The sequence below is a fragment of the Corythoichthys intestinalis genome, chromosome 4 (assembly GCF_030265065.1).
Source record: "Corythoichthys intestinalis isolate RoL2023-P3 chromosome 4, ASM3026506v1, whole genome shotgun sequence".
Classification (NCBI taxonomy): Eukaryota; Metazoa; Chordata; class Actinopteri; order Syngnathiformes; family Syngnathidae; genus Corythoichthys; species Corythoichthys intestinalis.
Genome location: NC_080398.1, coordinates 54,367,924 through 54,388,882, shown reverse-complemented (window position 1 = coordinate 54,388,882; position 20,959 = coordinate 54,367,924). Strand labels below are relative to the sequence as shown.

Genomic DNA, 20,959 nt, shown 5'->3' with positions numbered 1-20,959 from the left:
TGACTGGCCAGTGCAAACTTGAGATAACAGCGCTGCATAGTCGCAGTGACTGAACTCACTAAACAACAAGCAGCTGTCAAACAGAGTAAGTAAGAGAAAAAAATCATATAATTAAAAAAAAGAAAAGAAATAGAGGCTTCAATTTTTTGGCAAACAAAAAAATCAAACAAAAAAAAACAGGATGATTACATTTTTTCTATTTAAAAAAACCCCTACATTTAAGTGAGCTGTCATAACACTAATACCACACAAAGAAAAGCACTGATTGTTGCATTTAATTCCTGTGTGGTTTAAGCAACGGATGTTGGAAAACAAACTACTCACAGGCATATATTCTTTCATTCCTAAGTACAACTAATATTGCTTCTTAGTGGTTATGACGTTTCTTTTTTCACCATGTATGTTATACAGTGGGGAGAACAAGTATTTGATACACTGCCAATGGGTTTTCCCATTGGCAGTGTATCAAATACTTGTTCTCCCCACTGTATGTGTGTCTATTATATTCTACTTCATTTATTTGATGCAAAAAGTGTGACAAAAACAATTGACTGCATTTCAATCTATTAAATGATGTAACAACTGCAATATACACAAATATTCTTTGACTTCTTGTAAGAGGCTGACACAGATTAATGGAATTTCTGTTTATTTTAGTGGAAAAGAATGTGAGGTAAATGAGTTTTGCGCAAATTAGACCTGCATCTCAAGGCACCAGTGTAAAAAAAAAAAAAAAAAACTGGGGGGGGCAAAACAATTATACTATAACTGCAAATATTTAAATTTTATCTGGTATATTGTTTAGGTTCAATTGTCAAACAATGACTGAAATAACAACTTAAACACTGTATCTATATTGAACAAATGTGAAAACATACTGAGGCCATTGAAAAAAAACGTGAAATATAATTGACGCAAAGTAAGGATGTTGTTATCAGAGTCCGACTACTGGTTGTAATGTTGGATCAGCATTTTATTATGCAATTTTCATTTGCAAATTCAGCTGAGTATACGAAATAAGTTTCCCCTATGACAAGTACATTTTTGCTACTGTGGGGTCAATGATAACTGACAACAAAAAAAAAGGGCTTCACTCAGTATTCCTTCTTGTGTGATATTAGAACTGAGATAAATCAGAATTTACCATTTCCATATCTGAGACATGCATCGTATCACCACCATTGAGCTGGTCAATATACATCACTTCTCCACCAAAGGATTATAGTGCTTATCTGAAATGATATTCAATAACGTATGACCAGTGAAATAAGAAGTGGAGTGTTCCTGCTCAGATGTGGCTTGTGCCGAGAGGAAGAAAGAAAGAAAGAAAGAAAAAATAACACTTTATTGGAGTTAAGATCCAAGTCAAGATCATCTGTTTAAAAAAAAAAAAAAAAGAAGAAAAAACAATTAGATGTGTGTTCTACTGCATCACACTCCACTTTATTCTATACATTTTGGGGAGCATACCAGAGTGTCTTGTTTCCCACAAGTAATTGCGGTGTAACAGGATGCCTTTTTGAAATAATATAGTCATTGTTCAGTAACTTCTACAGTTCAGCACATGTGTTTGCATGGCTGTGTGTTGTCGGGACAATCATAACTACTAGTTGTATGACTTACTTAAATGCCCCACAATCCAAAATGCAGTGAAAAATTGCTAGTCCTAATGTGATGCTTTACACTCACATTATCATCGAGGTGCACAGAATGATACTCCTTAGTCATTTGTGTGGCCTAATTAGCTGCTTCAACTTTCCCACTGCTTCACTATCCATTTAGAGTTCAAGCTCTAAATGTTAGAATCCTAACAAAGCAGCCAACATTAACTAGGTGCAGCATGAAGTTATCTCACGTTACTTGCATGTTTAGCTGAACTGTTCCGGAACCAAAGCATGGTGTTATCATTAAATATATAGAATATGCTATTGCCTATATTGGCCCCTATAACCGTATGATGTAACTATAGCACCATAGTTGAGTAGAAAAGGACCTAGACCAGGACAAACCGGCCCTCAAGGGCCGCATGGGTCCTGGTCTTTGTTACAACTGATCCAGCACAAGCAGTTTAACCAATGAGAGGTCCGGGGAAACAAGAAGAACCTGACCGCAATCAACTGATTGCACTTGTAAGACACAAGATTGGTGAAAAGGTGTCCTCTTAATAGGTTGCAATGAAAACCCGCGCCTACTGCGGCCTTAGACCTTCAGCCACGAAGTTCTATGGAAATCGTTTTTTTTTTTTTTTTTTCCTTTTCATAATCAACTAACTAAGCAGCCAAAAAAAATGAAAGTTCGTCTTCGTCTATTCATTTAGACAGTTGCTTCACCATACACAACAGACACAAGCGAACACACACAGACTAACCGATAACCCTGTGTGCACGTTATAGCTTTTCTTGTCAGGAATTCTATAAAGCATTCATTGAGTGTGGTTAGAGCACTTGGGCCGAGGATCTGATGAGAAGTGTGGGGTCTGTCGGGGCTGTCACACACACTGTAAGTACATGCTAATTAACTGATGTATGCAGGACCTCATCCATGTTGGAGGGGTATCAAAAAGCAATCAACGCCCCATCCCTGATGAGCTAGAGAGATTCACATTGTCTATGGAAAGATGATGTGTCGCTGGACCCCGATTCAACTTTCCGAGCCATCGTACTACAGCGCAATCACAAGATATTATGCCTTAATCTTAACCTCAAAACCACAAAGGGGAGAGAAGAAACTAGAGGAAATGTTGATTTCATCATTTTAAAGTAGTCTGATCATTTCAAACATTGAAATGGCAGAAGTGGGAGTATTGGCAAGTGGATGTAAAAATTAACCAGGCCAATTAGAAATAATGTCAATACATGTTGGGTGCAGTCAGACTACCCATTATGGATGTGAATGGGGCATAAATTGCAAGAAATGGTAGGGGATTTAAATGGAATTATTTAATTGAAATTACAACACATATTTTTAAATGGGTTGGATTCTTCTAAAATGCAAAATATATGTGTAAAAGTACGGTAGAGTGGAGCACCGATCCTGACCTAAATTCTACATTCAAGTATCATCTGCCATGCAGCAGTTTGGGCACACAAACTCTGCAACGTCATTTGTGTAATAACCTTGTATTTACGTGTAAAAAAAAAAAATAAATAAAAGAGAAAAAAATGCTTCAAGCTTATATTGTAAAGGTCTAGTCGAGCTGCGTATATATCATCAGTCGATTAACAGAACAAACTAACATAGAGCTCGATGCCGAAATTAAGTCCATATGCTATGAAGTTTTGCACCATGTAGCCTTGATTGGAATCACAGTGAACATGTTGTCTGCCAGTTTACAATTTAAAGGTCCTGGACCTATCCATTGCTTAACTGCGCATGAGATAGTGGACATATTGATTTCTTTGTGTTGATATATCGATTCTCTCATAAATATCAATTGGGCGTCACTTAAAAAGTGTTGATACAAAATAATAAATGAAAAAAAGGCCACAATCATTAAACGAGCTAACTGGATGAAGACCATTTCTTGACATTATTATTTGTGTATCCGTTATTGAAGTTTCTAGCATTTTATTGTTCTGAATGTATTTGTGGCTCAAGTGAATTCCAATTCTGCTTTTATATAGTGTACCTTTCATGAAGAAAAAAGCAATATATATATATATATATATATATATATATATATATATATATATATATATATATATATATATATATATATATATATATATTTTTTTTATCACTAATATGATACGACCAAAACACATTTTACACAAGTATTTCACACAAGTATTGGTGTTTGTTTGTTTGTTTTTTTTTTTTAATTGTATTAAATAAAAAATGTCTGGTATTGCCTATCACTAACATGAGCGGGCAATGACTTAATAAATAAAAAAATTCAAACTGATCAGACATGTAGGCACTCAGACTACAGACACAAGGTAGGGGAATTGATCTATCATGTAAAACAGAGTCTGGATCACGCCTCTAAATTCATTTTGCATTTTGTACGTATGTTTATTTTTGATAGATATTCATGTTTTTGTTTTCAAATGTAAAAGCCCTTCCACTTTCTTTAGAGTCAAAATTATCTTTCATTACAAAGCTGTGTGTTCATTGTTGTGCCGTACTTCAGAATACAACGCAGTTCCCAGAGCATACGCAGACCCTATTCAGTATAACTAGTAACCAGCAAGGGTAAGAAGACAATTAATTGGTCAAGGTCTTGGAGAAATTTGGATGTCAAGAAGGCAGCGTGCATGCAAAGATAGTCACAACTTGAGCTGAAACAAATACTCGAGCAACTCGAGTTTAAAAACTGATCCGAGTAATTTTATTCACCTCGAGGAATCGTTTAATTTTGCCAGCTCTAAGCATCACATTTTGCCCGGACTACTTTTAACGTCACTGACGTCACGTGCGTAGAGGAAGAAACAAAAAAAAACAAAAAAAAAAACAAAAACTTACTGCAGCCGACAGCCACTACAAACTACACCGACGTTGCTAAAAACTACGCCCGCATGACGCTAGTGTGTCCGATGCGTCTCAGATATCGCATACATTTAGGACTAGATGCGCAATGACAGACTCGGCCGCGTCTGGGCAGCGTTCGTAAATAGCCGCCATCTTTAAGCAGTAGACTTCTCAGCGCTAATAAATATAACGTTACTGTCACTCGCTCACATAACGTTAGCCCTTCGGAGGGCTAGGTTTCTATTGATTATGACCACTGGCGATGCGTGGCTAACGTGTCTTACATACAGGCTTTATTTAATCTGTAAAAATGCAGTGCTGTAGAGTGATGAGGGTGTAAAATTAAAACATAATAAAGCTAACTGTCAGTTTTTGCTCAGTAGCCATTGCTGAATAAAACACCAAGTAGCACTGGTCCCTAATGTGCTCCAATACAGCAGGTATCATACATTTATTTTGAACACTGTAAAAACTCAAAATCCTATCAGTTTAGACTAACTAACTTAAAAATAGCTTGACACAAATAGAAATTAAATTGAAACCCGTGGGAAAAAAACATGTAGCTTTCAAGTGATGTGTGTTATCAAGCGTGATTACATTTTTAGGTAAGAAATGTGTTGTTTTTTTTTTTTATATAAGATCTACAAGTTTTTTGAGTGAAAGCAGTGAATTTTTTTTTCTAGTCACATCTGAGATGCAATTGTTGGCTGTTTTCAACAATGTGCATCGAAAATAAAGACATTGATTGAGTGAAAATTGTTCAATATTGGATTAAATGTCTTGTTTTCTCATCTATATTTATAATTGCTCGTTACCTAAAATAAAATGTTTTATCCGATTACTCGATCAATCGATAGAATTTTCAGTCGATTACTCGATTACTAAAATATTCGATAGCTGCAGCCCTAGTCACAACAGTTATTGAAGAATCAGAAATAATAAAAAAAGAAAAGGAAGAGTCAAAACACACACACTATCATTTAGCTGCTTTTTTCATGATCCAATTTGACCTGAGGCTTTACAGCCAAATCATTTCAGTAAAGACCATAGGTGTTTTAGCTGCAGGCTCCAGTGAAGAGAGGCATGTCACACAAAGACCATCAGTTAGCATCGTACCGAAAGGGACTCTGTATCACCATCTTATCTTCAAAGGACTGGGCAGGGGCTCAGGGGAGCTATGCCACCGCCTCGCATCGACACAGAAATACAGAGAAGGGGGATTTGGACCTGCTCGCAGAAACCAGCGATCTCTCGGCCAGCACCCAGGCCCGGACCCGCCTCCAACTCGCCCGCGGAGAACAGGCAGGGTTCCTGCACACGCGGCACAACATCAGTGAGCTCATCGCCCTCCCTCCCCTTCTTCATCTCTCCCTCCTTCTCCTCTGCACCCCCCTTACTAACTGGCTGCCCATTTGCTTCCTGGCTACAGCTTGGTGGTGGGGATGGGATCTGAACTCAACTTAGACACAGAGTTTCCACATTTCACAGATGGCAGCGAGAGGCTTTGCATGGAGGTGAGGAAAGAGCGAGAGAAGAGGAGACAGAAAGAAAAAGGGAGAGAGGGGAAGCCGCATCACCGGCGCCGAAGCGAGCCCGATTTCACACCGTGGCAGAGTGCACTAAAGCAGGCCGCCGTTAATCCACTCACTGAGGGAAAGGCCTGGAGCTATTCCACCGCCCAACCGCCATCTCCATCCACAAAGCCATAAATGGTGCATTATACAAGCAGGCTTCAGAGACACTGTTGATATGCTGATAGGTGATGGACAAAGACCAAAGCAGCCACAGGAGCCAAGCCGCATACACGACTGAAGGCTTTTGCGATGGACAGAAGAGCCCACACGTATTCAAGCATGATCTCTCGACCTGCTGAGGTGCAAACTGTTAGAGCACTTAAATCTGCGTTGTGTATCAAGGTTAGCTCAGGTTCCCGTCTGAGAACAGTGACTGGCGTCAGGCATACTAAAACTCCCACTTCTGCTCTCCAACAAAGCAGCTTTTCTCTCACCCCCGTCCCCACAATGAATCCATATCTGTAAAGTTACCAAAGTCTGGGAAGATGAGTCTTTGAACTTGTGAAAGGCATTCATTATGAATGAAAGAAGACAAGAAATATATAAACATGAGGGAATTTAAATAAATTGCCACAAAGAAAATCGCAGAGAGTTCAGTGAATTGTGTAACGATAAGACAGAGACCAGGCTGAGCCACAAAATGAGATGTTTTACATGAAGCGAGCAGCGGTCTAGATTAGAGCGCCATCCTGTTTGGACATGAAGCCAATTGGGTTACTATCACATGTAGAGAAAATTTGAAAGATAAGTGAGAACTATAAGAATTGTTCTAATCCAACTGTAACAAAAAGCTGAAGTATATTGGCTTTTCCCCTAAGAGGCACAGTATGATAAGCATCTTTGATGAAAGAAGTTCATTAGTTGTGCGCAGTGTAATGTAACATGCTGTATTATGAGACTAAGCCAACCTACAGCGAGGCAGTCTTTAAATGAAGCCTCAAGCATTTAACGGACATCATTAGTTGAAAACATATAAGAGATAATTATGGTAATTACAAACCCATTTTATTCACCCTGAGTCTTTGACAAGAACATTGTCATATTAACCACTTCAAACAAACAAAGAGTTGTTGTTTCCTCACATAAATGATGTCCAGTTCCATTGGGTTTGGAAGATTAGGATTTGTATTGTTTGGCTAGTTGCTCAGAATGGAGGCTACAATGAAGACCTGATTAAAACAAGTTTCACATTTGTTGAATTTTACTTCCATTTACACAGCCACTTCATTACAAGTGAGACCTTGATGTTGAGAGCAGCTCCATTCAAAGCTAATGGAAGTGTCAGATATGTCCATGGACCCTCAGAGGGCTTTCTATTAAACAACAGGCACCACTCTAGGCACATAAGGCTCCGCTTTAACATAAGAAATGATCTAAATAATGACAGAAGACTAAATGTTTTATGGAACCCAGACACTAAGAGTAAGGGGAAACTAAGCAATACTTAGGTGTTTATTTACAATATGTACCCAATCATCTCTTGTCACAATTCCATGTTGGTCTTTCTCCAAAACCACAAAACAAGACTCACCACTGATTCCACGATTTTGGCCTCTTTGCTCCACAAACACATAATACGGGGGTGTCTTATCAGATTCTCCCTACAATAACAGATCGTTTCAAGTCAAAGCAGTTGTTTAACTTACTCCATCCTCTGGGAACGTTCAGTTCAAACAAGTCAAGAGACATCTGCCAGTCGACTGCAGCTGATGATGTCAACGGGTCTCTGTCGGTACCAGATTCCTCCACCACTTTCAATCATTCCTTGTGAGATTACTGCAATAGGATATTACTGTACAAACTATGACCATGTGTCCTCCTGCCACAAAGCTTGGCAACATATTACAGTTTGTCAAAGGCAGCTATTGCCAGGGAAAGATAGATACAGGGAGGAGAGAAGCCATTGACCTTTGTGTCCTTCATATTTGCCTAGCTTCCCCTCAACCCCAATCTTGAGAGTGAAATCATCTGATCCCAAACTAACTGTCAACTGGCTTGTGATGGTGGCAAAGCCGGCGGACATCAATCAATCAGATTTCCTCCTCGTCCATCATAGAAGGCTTTCCCCCCCTGTTTTCTCAAGCTTATCCACTGACCCCGTTTCTGAAGCTTAAAAAAACTTGATTATGGTCAAATGTATGTCTCAGAGATTCACAGTCACTTCCTGAACTGAGCGCCGTATGGGATGATTGTAGCTTTTCAAAATCTGCCACTTAATTCTGCTGTCATTCTAAAAATCGCCGGTTTGAGCCTGTTATCCTTGGTTTTCAGGGATGCATAAACCTCTGATAAAAATCCAATCTGATAGCATGAAACAAAATGCCATTTTAGCTGGCTTACACTTGCTCGATGTCAATAGTTTTCAGTAATTACTAGATAAGCGTTCTCTGAAATGCACAAAGAAAATTGGCTGATTCTGAAATAATAGTAAAGGCTTCTCTCCCAGGATGTTTACTCACTTAGCCACTTAGCAAGGCCTGATTTGAGATAATAAATAGCAGATGTGCACTTTGCATCATGTCGCTTCCTTTCTCGCACACATCGTCTTATCTGATCAGAAGTATTTATAGAATATATAATCAATATATATTCTCGTTTCTGATTATTAGAACTGAATTAAGACTATTTACATTGCAGCACTTTCTGCTAAGCAGAAAGATATGCCCTATGATGACTTGAGGTGTAAGCTGCGCATTCAACAGCTTTAGGAGCTTTGAAACGGCACAAATCAAAACGCAGCATTTTGAAAGTATTAACATGTTTTGAAGTTTGTTTTATATTTTAAGCACATTTGACATAAATTGTTTATCTATTTACAAAGCCTTGTCATTAGTGATTTTCCACTGAACCCTTAAGATGCTGTGCGTTTTATACCATTCGTCTGGTAGAAAATGCTGATGTACAAATTGAACTGAAAGGCTTGTTGCCTTAATCCTCTGTTGCCACCTATGCCTTAACTATCCTTAAAGCCTGGTGCATTTCATCCGAATGTAAAGTTCTGCAATGGACTGTCGCTCCTGAATTTTTTAAAAAAAATATATTTCTAGTAATTCCTGTCAAGCGAGAGATTTGGCCCGAACAGCTATTAGAGTGTCACTCAGTGATGTGCAAGCCGCTATCCTGCTTTGGAATTGGTATGCATTAACTATCATAAAGAAGATAATTTAAGACACAGATGCCTTTTATATTGATTACAATATTGAGTGATAAGTGAGTGAATTTTAAGGAGTCCCTTTCTTTCTCTTCATCCATGATGTCAAAGCCAATAATTAACATCTGCAAATATTGCTTTGAAAATGATGAATCAAAATTACCTAAAAAGAGACTTCATTCAGTAACAATGCAGACACACAAATTTATTCCTAACCCTAATGTTGTGTTGATTTCATGATTTTGTGCCTCCCCACCACCACTACCCTAAAAAAAACATCAATAATACCTAGCATTACAGGCTGGGTTGGATTTATTTATGCTCTTTAATTCTAGTAAATATCACAAATTTTGAAGTTCAGCATGTTTTTAGTGATCAGTGTGCCTCATTAATCTAATCTTATACACTTAAAATCAAGTTGTAAAAGACAATTTCTGGATTTTATTGAGTGGGCTGCATATTGGAATGCACTGTTCATTAAAGGGTACTTTATTTCAAAGTTTTCAAATAAATTCTCTTTGAGGAACAAAATAATTTGCTTTATATAATGACAAAAGTAACACTTGTTGTGTTCTTCGTTCAAAATCATCCCAAAACTGCACTTGACATTTCCACAATGCTCTATGAGCACAGTCCTCATACTTTTGAGACTTCCTCCTAAAATCCTTCTTCACATTTATTTACCTGGCCTCTCCCTTCCTCATCATTGTATAGTGATCACCAAATATGCATCAAGAGCCCTACTGACAGAATATCAACCCGCTATGGTAGTGCTACACAATGAACCATGACCAAAGCTTTAAAGGTAACCTCGGACCTGAAGACTTGTAGGCTCTAATGTATATACAGTACAGACTGTATAAACACATATATTATTGCCATTGATTTAAAAATCTATAAAATTTAGTACATGTTTTGACCTACGGAGGGCGCCATGTTTTACCCGCGCAATGAACACTGGGGTTAATGACGCTGTTGGTCTGGACTGGGAGAATAGCTGTGCTAGCTAGCAAGCAAAGCTAGTATGACAACTGGAATGATTTTTTCACATTCTGCTGCTGGTCAGATTGTTTTGTTACAGAGCTGTGGGATGAGTTTCCAACGTTGTACCTGCATCCAATTCCAGCTCATCAGCAGTGTCTTTAAACTGATCCTAGGCGGCTTGCCGAGATATGGACTTGCTGCCATTTGACAGTTGTATATCCCTTCGTTGCTAGTTGCATCATTGCCTTATTTGTTCCATTTGTCTGCCTCTCAACGCGGTTTTCCATCATTTTTTTTTTTTTAAATTGATCCAGACCTACTGTCACGGACCCTTTTTGTGTCTCCCTTTTCACGATCGAGTGTTTTTTGTGTGTTCAATAAACCATTTTACACAATCACTATGTTGTTGTTGTCTGCTTGCTGTCGGAAGTGAGCCGTGTTACCTAATTCCGTGGTCAACCCTGCCGCACTTTCGTTTCAGTTGCGCTTCCCTTTCAGGTTTTACCACACAGAGAAAGACAACGCATGTGGGTTGCGATTGCTTTATAGGGAAAATTATGACTGGAACGCCACGCGTAGCTCGCCACGCCGTAGCTCGTCTGTCACAAAGAAAATGCGGTTTTGAATCCCACTGGAGACCTTCATTTAATTGCTTTTGGTGCTCATTATGTAAAATATCGACAGTGCTGTCCTGCTCATCTCTTTTCCTGCTCATCACTTTTGCGCTCAGGTTCAAAGGGCAGAACAGACGACATATTTATGTAGCTAAAGAGTGACACTGTGGTAGCCTGGCAGTTCCACCCAGTGACGTCACCACCCAGAATGCATTGCGTCGTCAACAACAATGGTGACCTACTAGTTAAACTAATTTTACACATTTTATTAAAACAAAAACATAAGAGGGGTGGTAATATCAAATTATTATAACTCACATTAACATTTATATTTTAAGAATTACATGTATTTCTATATGTGGTACCCTTTAAAAAATCATGTAAACCTATGAATGAATAATGAATAAGAACATGAAATGATTATTACTATTAATATACTCTGAGTTGTCAGTTTCACACAGTACTGAGGAGAAAATTGGCTGGTATGCACATTATGAATCTGACAATAATTTTGCTTTTAAGCTCAACAGAGTACGAATATATCTTCAGATTCATTCTTGAATGGAATTTTATTTCGGAATTTGTAGTGGATGACTACCAAACCTAAAGCTGATTTTTTTTCAGCATTTGAGTATTTTATTGTGCAGTTCTAGAACTACTGTGGCATCTGGAGAGGCATTATGAAACCACATGCCATGTTGATGGCATAAAAACAACTGCAATACCCCTCAACCCCTTAATTGTACAATGACTCCATTCCTAATCCATGTGCATCACCAAGGTGAAAGGAGGAGTTCTACTTAAATGAAAGAAGAATTCATGATGTGTGGCAGCCTCTCTTACTCAGCCTTGCTATTTCCTTTCTTGGCTGGGCTAGAGAATGTTAAATGAGGCAATTGTGTCCCCGAGGCAAGAAAAGGATGGGGTGGAAAAAAGCAGGCATTGCCCCTGCTCCAATCCCAAGGAACACTCTGAGTGTGATGAGGAACATCCAAGCACCCTGGCCTGCCGTTTTAGCTAAATAGCTCAGATTGGACCGTGCACCTGAGAAAAATCGACCACATTGCAATTACATATGAAGCACACAAAGACCTCTATCAATACGGAACCCCAAAAGAGTCTTAAATTAAAAAATAAAGACATTTTGAAATTAATACCATTTTGATAAATAACGGACAAAATATGTAATATGACCCTTAAATTGTAGAATAAGATCATATTTTTATTACGAAAAAGATTTTACAAAACAAAAGCATTTTTCACAAAATATTTTTTAATTTCATGGGTTTTTTTTCCCCATAATGGCCTTTTTTGATTCATAATGTCGTTTTTCAGCACACTATTGTCGTTTTCCAGTACAATGAATTGTGTTATGTCAATCAAAAACATAAGGCTGAGTCAATTAAGTGATTGGCCGATTCGTGGAGTCTGGCTCACTGTGTGAGCATTTGGTAGCATCGATGAACTGTTAGGTAAACTTCCAGAAACCATCTCATCAAAAACACACTGCTGCTGAAATCCTCGCTCAGGCTGAGGTAAAGGCCTTTCAGTACTATCCAACCGATTCGCAACTTCTCTGAGTAACTCTGAAAGTGACGCAACCAAATGCTAACGCAGCTAAGAAGACTCCAGGATCCAGCCAATCACTTAACCGACTCCACCTTATGTTTTTGATTGACAGAACATAATTTATTGTGCTGGGAAATGACATTATGAAATAAAAAGGCCCATGTGGAAAAAGACATCATGAAAAAAAAAAAAAAAAACGTGATAAACACAATTTATCTTGTAAAATCTCATTGTTCTGAAAAACGGCATTGGGAAATAAAAAGGCTTTTGTGGCTCTTGTAAAATCTTTTTTAATAATATTACTGTATTTTCCAATTTTAAGGGCCATATTACATAATTTGTCTGATATTTATCTCAATGGTATTTACTGTATTTCAAAATGTTGCTTTTATTTATTTAAGTATGACTCTTTGGGGTTCCGTATATAAAAACTAATTTACCTGGTTTTCAGTTTTTCTTAAGGACAGCATCAATGCACGTATTTCAAGCTAAAGTTATCATTTCTTTGATTAGGCTTCTAAAAATGGAAATTATTCGTTAAAAAAAAAAAAAAAAAAGTCTGAACAGCAATTTAGACAAATCATTTTAGAAACATCTGACAAAACTCAATGGTTTGACAGCTGTATTGCACACTCGTTGGATCTGGTTGTACGAACAAACCATTTTTCAGATGACCTATGCAAGGACAATTAAGTTTAGCTTTAATGTGACACATGGTCCTCTTATCTGCTATGGCCCAGTATATATACGTGGATTTTATCCCACTGTCTGTACTAAAATTGTCTCCAACAGTTACAAAGGAGATTTTCTACAAATTTATTTTCTAATCTAGTTGTTTATCTTGTAATCTCAAAAACCAACAAAAATATTGCTATAATGACATTGTTTCATAATAGATCATATTAAGTACAGTATACCCTACAATCGGTAGACTGAATAGGGTGCTGACTTGGACCTTTTAATATTCTGTGTCTGTGTTTGCAGGAAACTGATCTCCCCTGCAGTCCCACACTGTCAGCTATACAGATACACTCCACAGTGACACCTCTGATAATCAAAGCTTTGTCTGGGTCTTAAAAGGACGTACTTGAACAACAGCAAGACCAGAGGCCCTCTTTGCTTGTAATGGCCTTTGTACATCAATATTTAAATCTTACATCTCTGTTGTGATTAGAATGTTGCCTTTCTCAGGCCCCCACCTCCTGTCCTGAAACAACAAGGTGGGGGTAAAAGAAAGCCTAAATCAATGATCTTTCAGTCTAAACTAGATTCCTAAGCAGTTTGCCACTCTCGGCAGCAAGATAAGATAAACTCTCTTTGACCTTAGAGATGAAGTTGCCATGACAATCAGGGAGTCGACTTCTTTATTGATATTTTGCTGATGTAACAACAAATGGAACTAGATCCTGTGCTTGATAATGCTGATTAATTATTACCAATATTGATCCTTACAAGCAAGAGCCAAGGCTATTAACTTAAAACAGGCTGAAAGTCATTGTTACCTGGGGGCTCAATAGGCATTCCTGATTTCAAATCTGAATAAACAGAGAATCACGCAAGTAATTAAAAACAACAACAACACAGAGTGACAATACAAGCATGAAAATTCATTAATTAAAGACACATCTACATATTATTTAAGATAAAAATGAAACCATCTGATTCTGATGTTGTAATATTTGGACAGCAAAAGTGCCTAAAAAAAAACTCAAACAATGCTAGACTGGTCAAGCAGTTATTGGAATAATAACAGAAGAATCCAGGAAAGAGGAAGATAAGGAGGAAACTGTGCAAGGAAGTGACCTGCACCTTTGGTTGCAACCCTGCCCACATCCACATATCACATCACTGTCTAGGCTTTACAGGCTAAAGGGCCATTGAATACAACTTTAGACATTGTCATCGACCAATGCACAAACACATTCCCATCCATTGGGCCACACAGCTCTTTTTAACAAAGAAAACAACAGCTGCTTCCATCTTTTCATTCATCGCTCCAGTGCTTCAGGTGTTTAAATATTCTTCATCTGTTTCTTTTACAATAAAAGAAAATATATATTTTTTTGCTTCAGAAGTAATGAGTTAATTGTGGATTCTTCACTATATGTCGAGAAAAAGAAGACATGTTTATTATCAGCAAACAGATGTTAGCGTAAAAGTTGGCATTCAGCAACACAGGAGATATAAAACAACCGTCACCTAATAAAAGAAAGAGTCTCAAACATACAGCAAAGCAGACACACGAATATTTTCTAAATTTCCAACCCCCGGAACATGTGACAACCACAGTTGCCAGTGTTTGTGGGCAAGGTGAAAGGGCAGCACGATACAACTCTTAGCAGCATACAGCAAGTTCTGCAAGAACACCACATTGGGAGAAAATTGGAGTATTTTCAAGCTCCACAAAAATAATTCTTCAACACAGCTCTCTTCTAGAACACATGGGCACATGCTTGTCGTGATGTACAGTATGTGCTAATGTCTACAGGAGAACATACACACATGCACACAGACACACACAGGTTGTTGGCAGACAACTCAGTAAACACTCCTGTTATCTTTTACCACTGTAATCTTCCTCTGATAAATGCCCCTCAAAGATAGAGATGTCACTCATATGATAACACTGTATGGCGTTCCATAAGTGGCCATATGCAAAAGCTGGGTAGATTAAGAGCAGAGGGCTCTTAAGAGAGAGAGAAAGTGTTTTGTGAAATGATATTTTGTATCTATTTTTGGTGTGTGTTGAAATGAAGGTAATCAAAAGATGCGCATATAAACATGTTTATGTATGTGTTAAGTTTCCATTTCAAAGTGCTATAAAACAAACAAAGACCTAAAATTTAATTTTCACTTTAGATATCATTCATCATCTCAGACATCAAGATAGCCCTTTTTTCCACTTTTCCAGTGGGTATTATATGTCAGTTATAACCAGACACATGATTGTACACTGCAGTAGGTGATCTTTTTGAATGAGATCACTATCGTAAGAGTAGATTAAGCATAATGACAGTATGACATAGTGTTAAGCCCAGGGAAATGTGCCTGGTGTACAACCCAGTGGTTGGAACCGTAATCGCTACAGCTTGCTACGAGTGGATAATGTGAGGTTAAAAAAAAAAAAAAAAAAGCAGTAAGAATTCTCAGGTGGTCCATATAAAGATGACAACAGTTAAGGCTGTAGCACTAAGTCAGTTTAATAAGTACATTTGACATTAGATGTCTGAGCACAGCCTCAGAGGGCTGTTCCCATAAACACAAGCGGAGGTGCACCCCCTACATCATCCAGATTCCCCTTTATGCTGTGAAACTTTGGGGGGCAATTTTGCAGAAAAATTACTCCGAGGGGCCTGGTTTCAATTCAGCTTGTTCATATCTTTCCTTCCTATTAAGCATCAAAATGTTCTCCTCTCAGTACCAATAGAGGTATGGACACCAGCAGCTGCTTGAAGAAGGGAGGAAAGGGCGGGGGTGAGAAGAGAGGATACACGGAACTTGGTGGCATTCTCACATCATATTACAGCAGCTAATCGCAATCCGCAGAGCATCAGCGATATTTTCATCACTCTTGTCCAATTCTACTAACCTGCCTAACAATCTGGGCAATTTATTGGCATATTGGCACGAGGTGATAAGGCAAAAAACAACAGCAGCGAGCAGCTGGGCCAGGGAGATGAGCTGATAACATTGATATGTGCTCCCACACAAAACACCTCTACCATTATCTTCTTCTTTTATCAAACTCCTATTACAATAAAAGTGTATAGGTTTTCGCTTTCTTGGAAAAGGGGTGGGTGATACAGGAAAATGGGGCAAAAAATATCGTATGCTTTATATTAAAAAAAATATATATATATTTATATACTGTTGCGTGTGCGTGTATGTGTGTAACATTACACGGGAAAAAAACAAGTGAGGAAATACATAATTTATCACTGTATTATCGGGATATCCAGGCAGCCTAATCAAGAGTAGTGAGTGACTATTTTTTGCCTTATCATCCAAAGTGGTGGAAACGGAGAAGGAATTATCAGGCAGCTGCAGATTGCTAGGCTGGAATTTTAATGGCAATAATCGGGCTTCTGATGGTATATCTTCCCTGCTTATCTTTCCCATTATCTGCCCTTATCTCCCCAGTCATCGGAGCAAATTAATGGTGCTCTTTCAGCATTGCCTTTTTTATCACCGCTCAGAGAGCACCCAAGGGGAAAGAATAAGCAAAATATTAAAATACTGCATAAATCACAATTTTAGATAACAGTCCAATGTATGCAGGAGGGGGTGGAGGTGGCAGTGGTGGTGGGGGCACTGCGCCCAACAACCTTTTTGTCCTTTAGAATGACTGTCTGCACTGACTTTCTATGCAATGCCTTTCCCCCAGAGTTCCCGGGGTGGGAGAGAGGATCTAGGCTCCTTGTGACCTTTCTGGTGGCAACTAGAGCTTGATTATACAGCCGCACCCCGGCTGCACATTAACATGATCTTACACATGACATATTAATTCACACACAGCTGGGTCACAATGATGAAACTGCAACATAAATGTTAAGACTTCCTTTGCTTGACAACAACATCTGGGGACTGCGATTGGATAAGCTCAAAGATGAGCTGGTCCTTCATATCATACACTGCTTTGTTTTTGGATGTGCCAAGGGTTTGCTATGTTCAGCTAAAAGTTTGAAAAACATCAATAAATGTATTTTATATTATTTATGCTTTTTCCCCAAACATTTTTTAAAACAATCATTTTTTAATCTTACGAAAATGAGACTAAAAATTCAACTTGTTGGAAGGCCTTCCGTTTCATTTTTAGGTGTCATGAAACAAGTTGTTACAGCGATTCAAACGTTTCAATATGAAATTAAGAATTGGACATATTAAATGTTTAGCTGTGAATTTGTATTCAAAGTGGATTATTATCAGTGTTGAAAATGTAGTGGAAAAATCTATACCAGAACCTAAAAATAATAATAATAATAATGGATAAATCAATGCCGAACGTAAAACTGGTAAAGACAAATATTTTGGAATTAATATTGTACAAAGCTTAAGCTCACAAACTAATGAAATACATAAATTAATTTGAGCATGCAACGTGTATGCAAATAAATGCTAACACACACGCGCTACTTATTGTTTTCACTGAGAAGAAACAAATGTATTTGGAGCTCAAGACAAATTATTTGCGGCTGAATTTTGATATTGTGACCTCTGATTACACACCAAAGTGTGTCTCCAACAAGAGTCAAGTGCTGGAAGAAACACCAAAACTAAACATACTCATAATTAAACACACCCTGTCAGTTGTATCAAAGATTTTGGAATGTCTTTGCTGGTGAGTATGTGGGTGTGACTGTCGAAATGAGGTAACAATACATCCGAGTTGTAAAATAAACAAGATAACAAACAAACAAAAATAATATGAAGCTTAATTTGTGATACTATAATTTCAAATTCATTTGGCCATGGGTTCATTATAAATCAATTTAAAAAAATTCTAATTAAAAATAGTCATACGGTATTCTACCCAATACATTTAGGGATTTTTTTATTTTTATGTGTAGACTGCAAGATACAATTATCACAATATTAACCAACAGTTTTAATACAATTATATTTAAAAAATAAACAACATATGTATTTCATATATTACTGGTGTGTTGCTGGTAAGTAATTTCAATTATCATTACAAAAAAAAAACGCTCTACTGTAAAACGTGGGTGTATAGTGAGCTACACACACCTGCATGTGAATGAAAATGCATGGCGTGTTGTGGTGTCCTTGAGTGTGTGCATGCGCGTGCGTGTAAGCGCGTGCGTGTAATTGTGTCAATTAAATATTCTAAAAGTATTCAGTAACAATTGCATAATATTTTAAAACAAGATGTTTTTAGTGTTTTTAGAGAACATGTTCAGAATATACTGTATATATATACACACATTTGTCTCTGGCTACACAAATGAGTACGCAGACTCAGAGATGCACTGATACAGAAGTAACCACCACACATTTCGTGGATAGAAACTAAATTAAAGTGGGACCAAACTAAACGCAATATAAACGCTTTTCTCGCTCAGTTTGCACGTTCGGTAAAACTTTTGAGTCACGAGGCGGCACCACGGGATTTGGATCAGAACTCACCTCTTGAGAACCCCCAAATTGAAGTGCGTTCCCCGCAACGTGAATAGCGACAGCTGGACTGAATCTAGCGTTCATTATATTGGGCAAGCGTCTCAAAGCCAAGCTACAACATCCGAGGAAAAAAAAGAAATAACTCACGTTTGATCTGTCTAGGGTTGCTCTGCTTCCTTCGGGACATGCCTGCTGCGTGACCGGTCAGTGAATCCAGGTGTACTGTTGACAGATGGATAGGTTTTGGTTCATCCAAGCAGGTTTTTTGTTTGTTTTCTGGGGTTAACTGAGAAGGGGGGAAAGGAGAAAAAGCGGCTATATAACTACTTTTTTTTTTTTTTTTTTTAAACGTCTATCGTTCCGTCTGTGTACGCTTTATCTTTCTGTCCTCCTGGCTCTGACTTTGGCTTTGCCACACACTCTCTCTCTCTTCCTCTCACATGCTCACACTGTCTCTCTCGCTCCCCCCTCTCTCTCTCTCTTACTCTCTCGCCCTCTGTTTCTCTCTATCCTTTCAGTAATGAGGCTGAGCTTCGCGGTGTTCTGCGTGCTCGAACTGTGGAGGTTTCGAGCTTTTGTTTGAAGATAAGCGATGTTACTCATCGGCCACCGTAGCCGTGGCACTGTGAACTTTAGTTGACATACAAATGACTATTTTGAGATACAACTGGCAAATTACAGCTGCTTATGGTAGTAAATATTAACATCAGACTGACATATAATACATATACATACTATTATTATTACTACTACCATCATATAATAATAACAATAATATCAGTTATTATCATCCTAATCATTTAAAAGAAACAAACAAAAAAACACCAAATCATTCTGTTTCTACATACGAACCAGCAAAATTGAAATAGTACCGCCATCGCACTTTTGAAATGTTCTTTTAAATTATTCTGTGTCGCTAATTGTAGTGATTCACGATCATGCTTTTTTTTTTTTTTTTAAACCGATACCGATAACCAAGGGCGTAGGTTTGCATAGGGACGGTAGGGACATAACACTACCAACTTTTTAGGATGCTCAAATTGCCCCCACCAACTTTTACGCAGCCTTATTTGCATTATATAATGACTTCAATTATATAGGTAGTTTAGATTGTCTTTCCATGTTGTAAGGATAGAATTAACCCTACCATTATGAATTGAATTACAGTACTTTCAATATGTTCAGACTTACATTGACCCCTTTTCACTTGCTGAATGTGCTAGTCCATTCCCCCCCCCCCCCCCCCCCCCACACACACACAAACGCAAGTATGATTGGCTGATGACTTGCAACCCCCCACCCCCACCCCCCACAGACACAAACACGTTCACAGCCGGTGCTCTGTCAAAATTTTCACCCTGGTAATATTTTGCTTTCCAAGCTTTTGTGGTGGTGAATAAGCACTCTTTTACATTCAGTTGGACTCTCAATGTTATCCAAAGGTGCTAAATAAACAAATTACATCATAAACATACACGTGCAACATGAATATGGCATAAATAAATGCTTAAAGACACAGTGAAGACATTAACAGTGAGAGAGCAGTGTGCAGTTGAGTTGTATGCAGCCACATGCTAGGATGTGTCTGAGAACTTTTCTACATGTCCGTCCATGATCAAACGTAAGTAAATATTCCTTTCTTTATCGAAACTTTATAGTGTTTACTTTGGAACCGCTGCATTCTTTGTAAAGAGATGATTAATAAGTTTGTATTTCTTGTGTATGTTAATATCATTTGTGTTCAAATGTTGCCATTTAAATTTGCTCATAAAATCCAGACACCTATTCTGGAAGTTTTCAAAATTTATGTGTCTTTAGTAGTTTTTGAAAACGAATGTTAGAATCGAACCGTGTACCACCTGAACCAATACATATCCACTGCTTAACCTCCTTAAAAGTGGGAAAAAAATTAAATTCCCTTGTTTTCAGTGTCTAGAAATAAGTGAAATTATCTGCTAGTGCTTCAAGTAAATTTTACTCACTTAGATTTCTTGAAATACGAAAAATACCTAACTGAAAATAAGCTTAAAAGACTTATTTTAAGAAAAAACATTGTATATTTAATATATATTAAAAAACTTGTTTGTCAGAAATGTTCTTAATTCAAGAATAGATGTTGTTCAAAACATTATTTGAAAGCATTTTTTTCTTGAAATGAAAAATGACAAACTTTTAGATGTACGGCCTTAATAAGAACAAATACCTTAGTAATATTTACATAAAATAAGTGGAAGAATCTGACACATTAATCTGTTAACTAGCCTTTAGCACTCAAAACAAGATGGAGAAAATTATTCCACTGGATTTAAGAACGCCCTTGCCGATAACCTATAATTTCCGTCACCTTCCAGCCGATAACCGATAATGTGAAGCCGATAATTCTATTAAAAGATAAATATATATACAGTTTTAAATTATACACAAAAGCAAATGTTAGAGTGCAAAAATAGAATTTATTTCTA

General features: G+C 37.7%; 1 protein-coding gene across 2 annotated transcripts in view; it reads right to left on the bottom strand.

The window, feature by feature from the left end:
• Window positions 1-19,007, bottom strand: part of zfpm2a (zinc finger protein, FOG family member 2a) — a 219,671-nt gene extending 200,664 nt beyond the window's left edge. Inside the window, exon 1 of one of the 2 annotated variants that reach the window (XM_057835246.1) lies at window positions 18,645-19,007. In XM_057835246.1, the coding sequence (XP_057691229.1) occupies window positions 18,645-18,684 (40 nt within the window). In that variant the 5' untranslated portion in view covers window positions 18,685-19,007. The remainder of the gene's footprint in view (window positions 1-18,644) is intronic. The other variant, XM_057835245.1, reaches the window with a different exon arrangement.
• Between the last annotated feature and the right edge of the window lie 1,952 nt (window positions 19,008-20,959).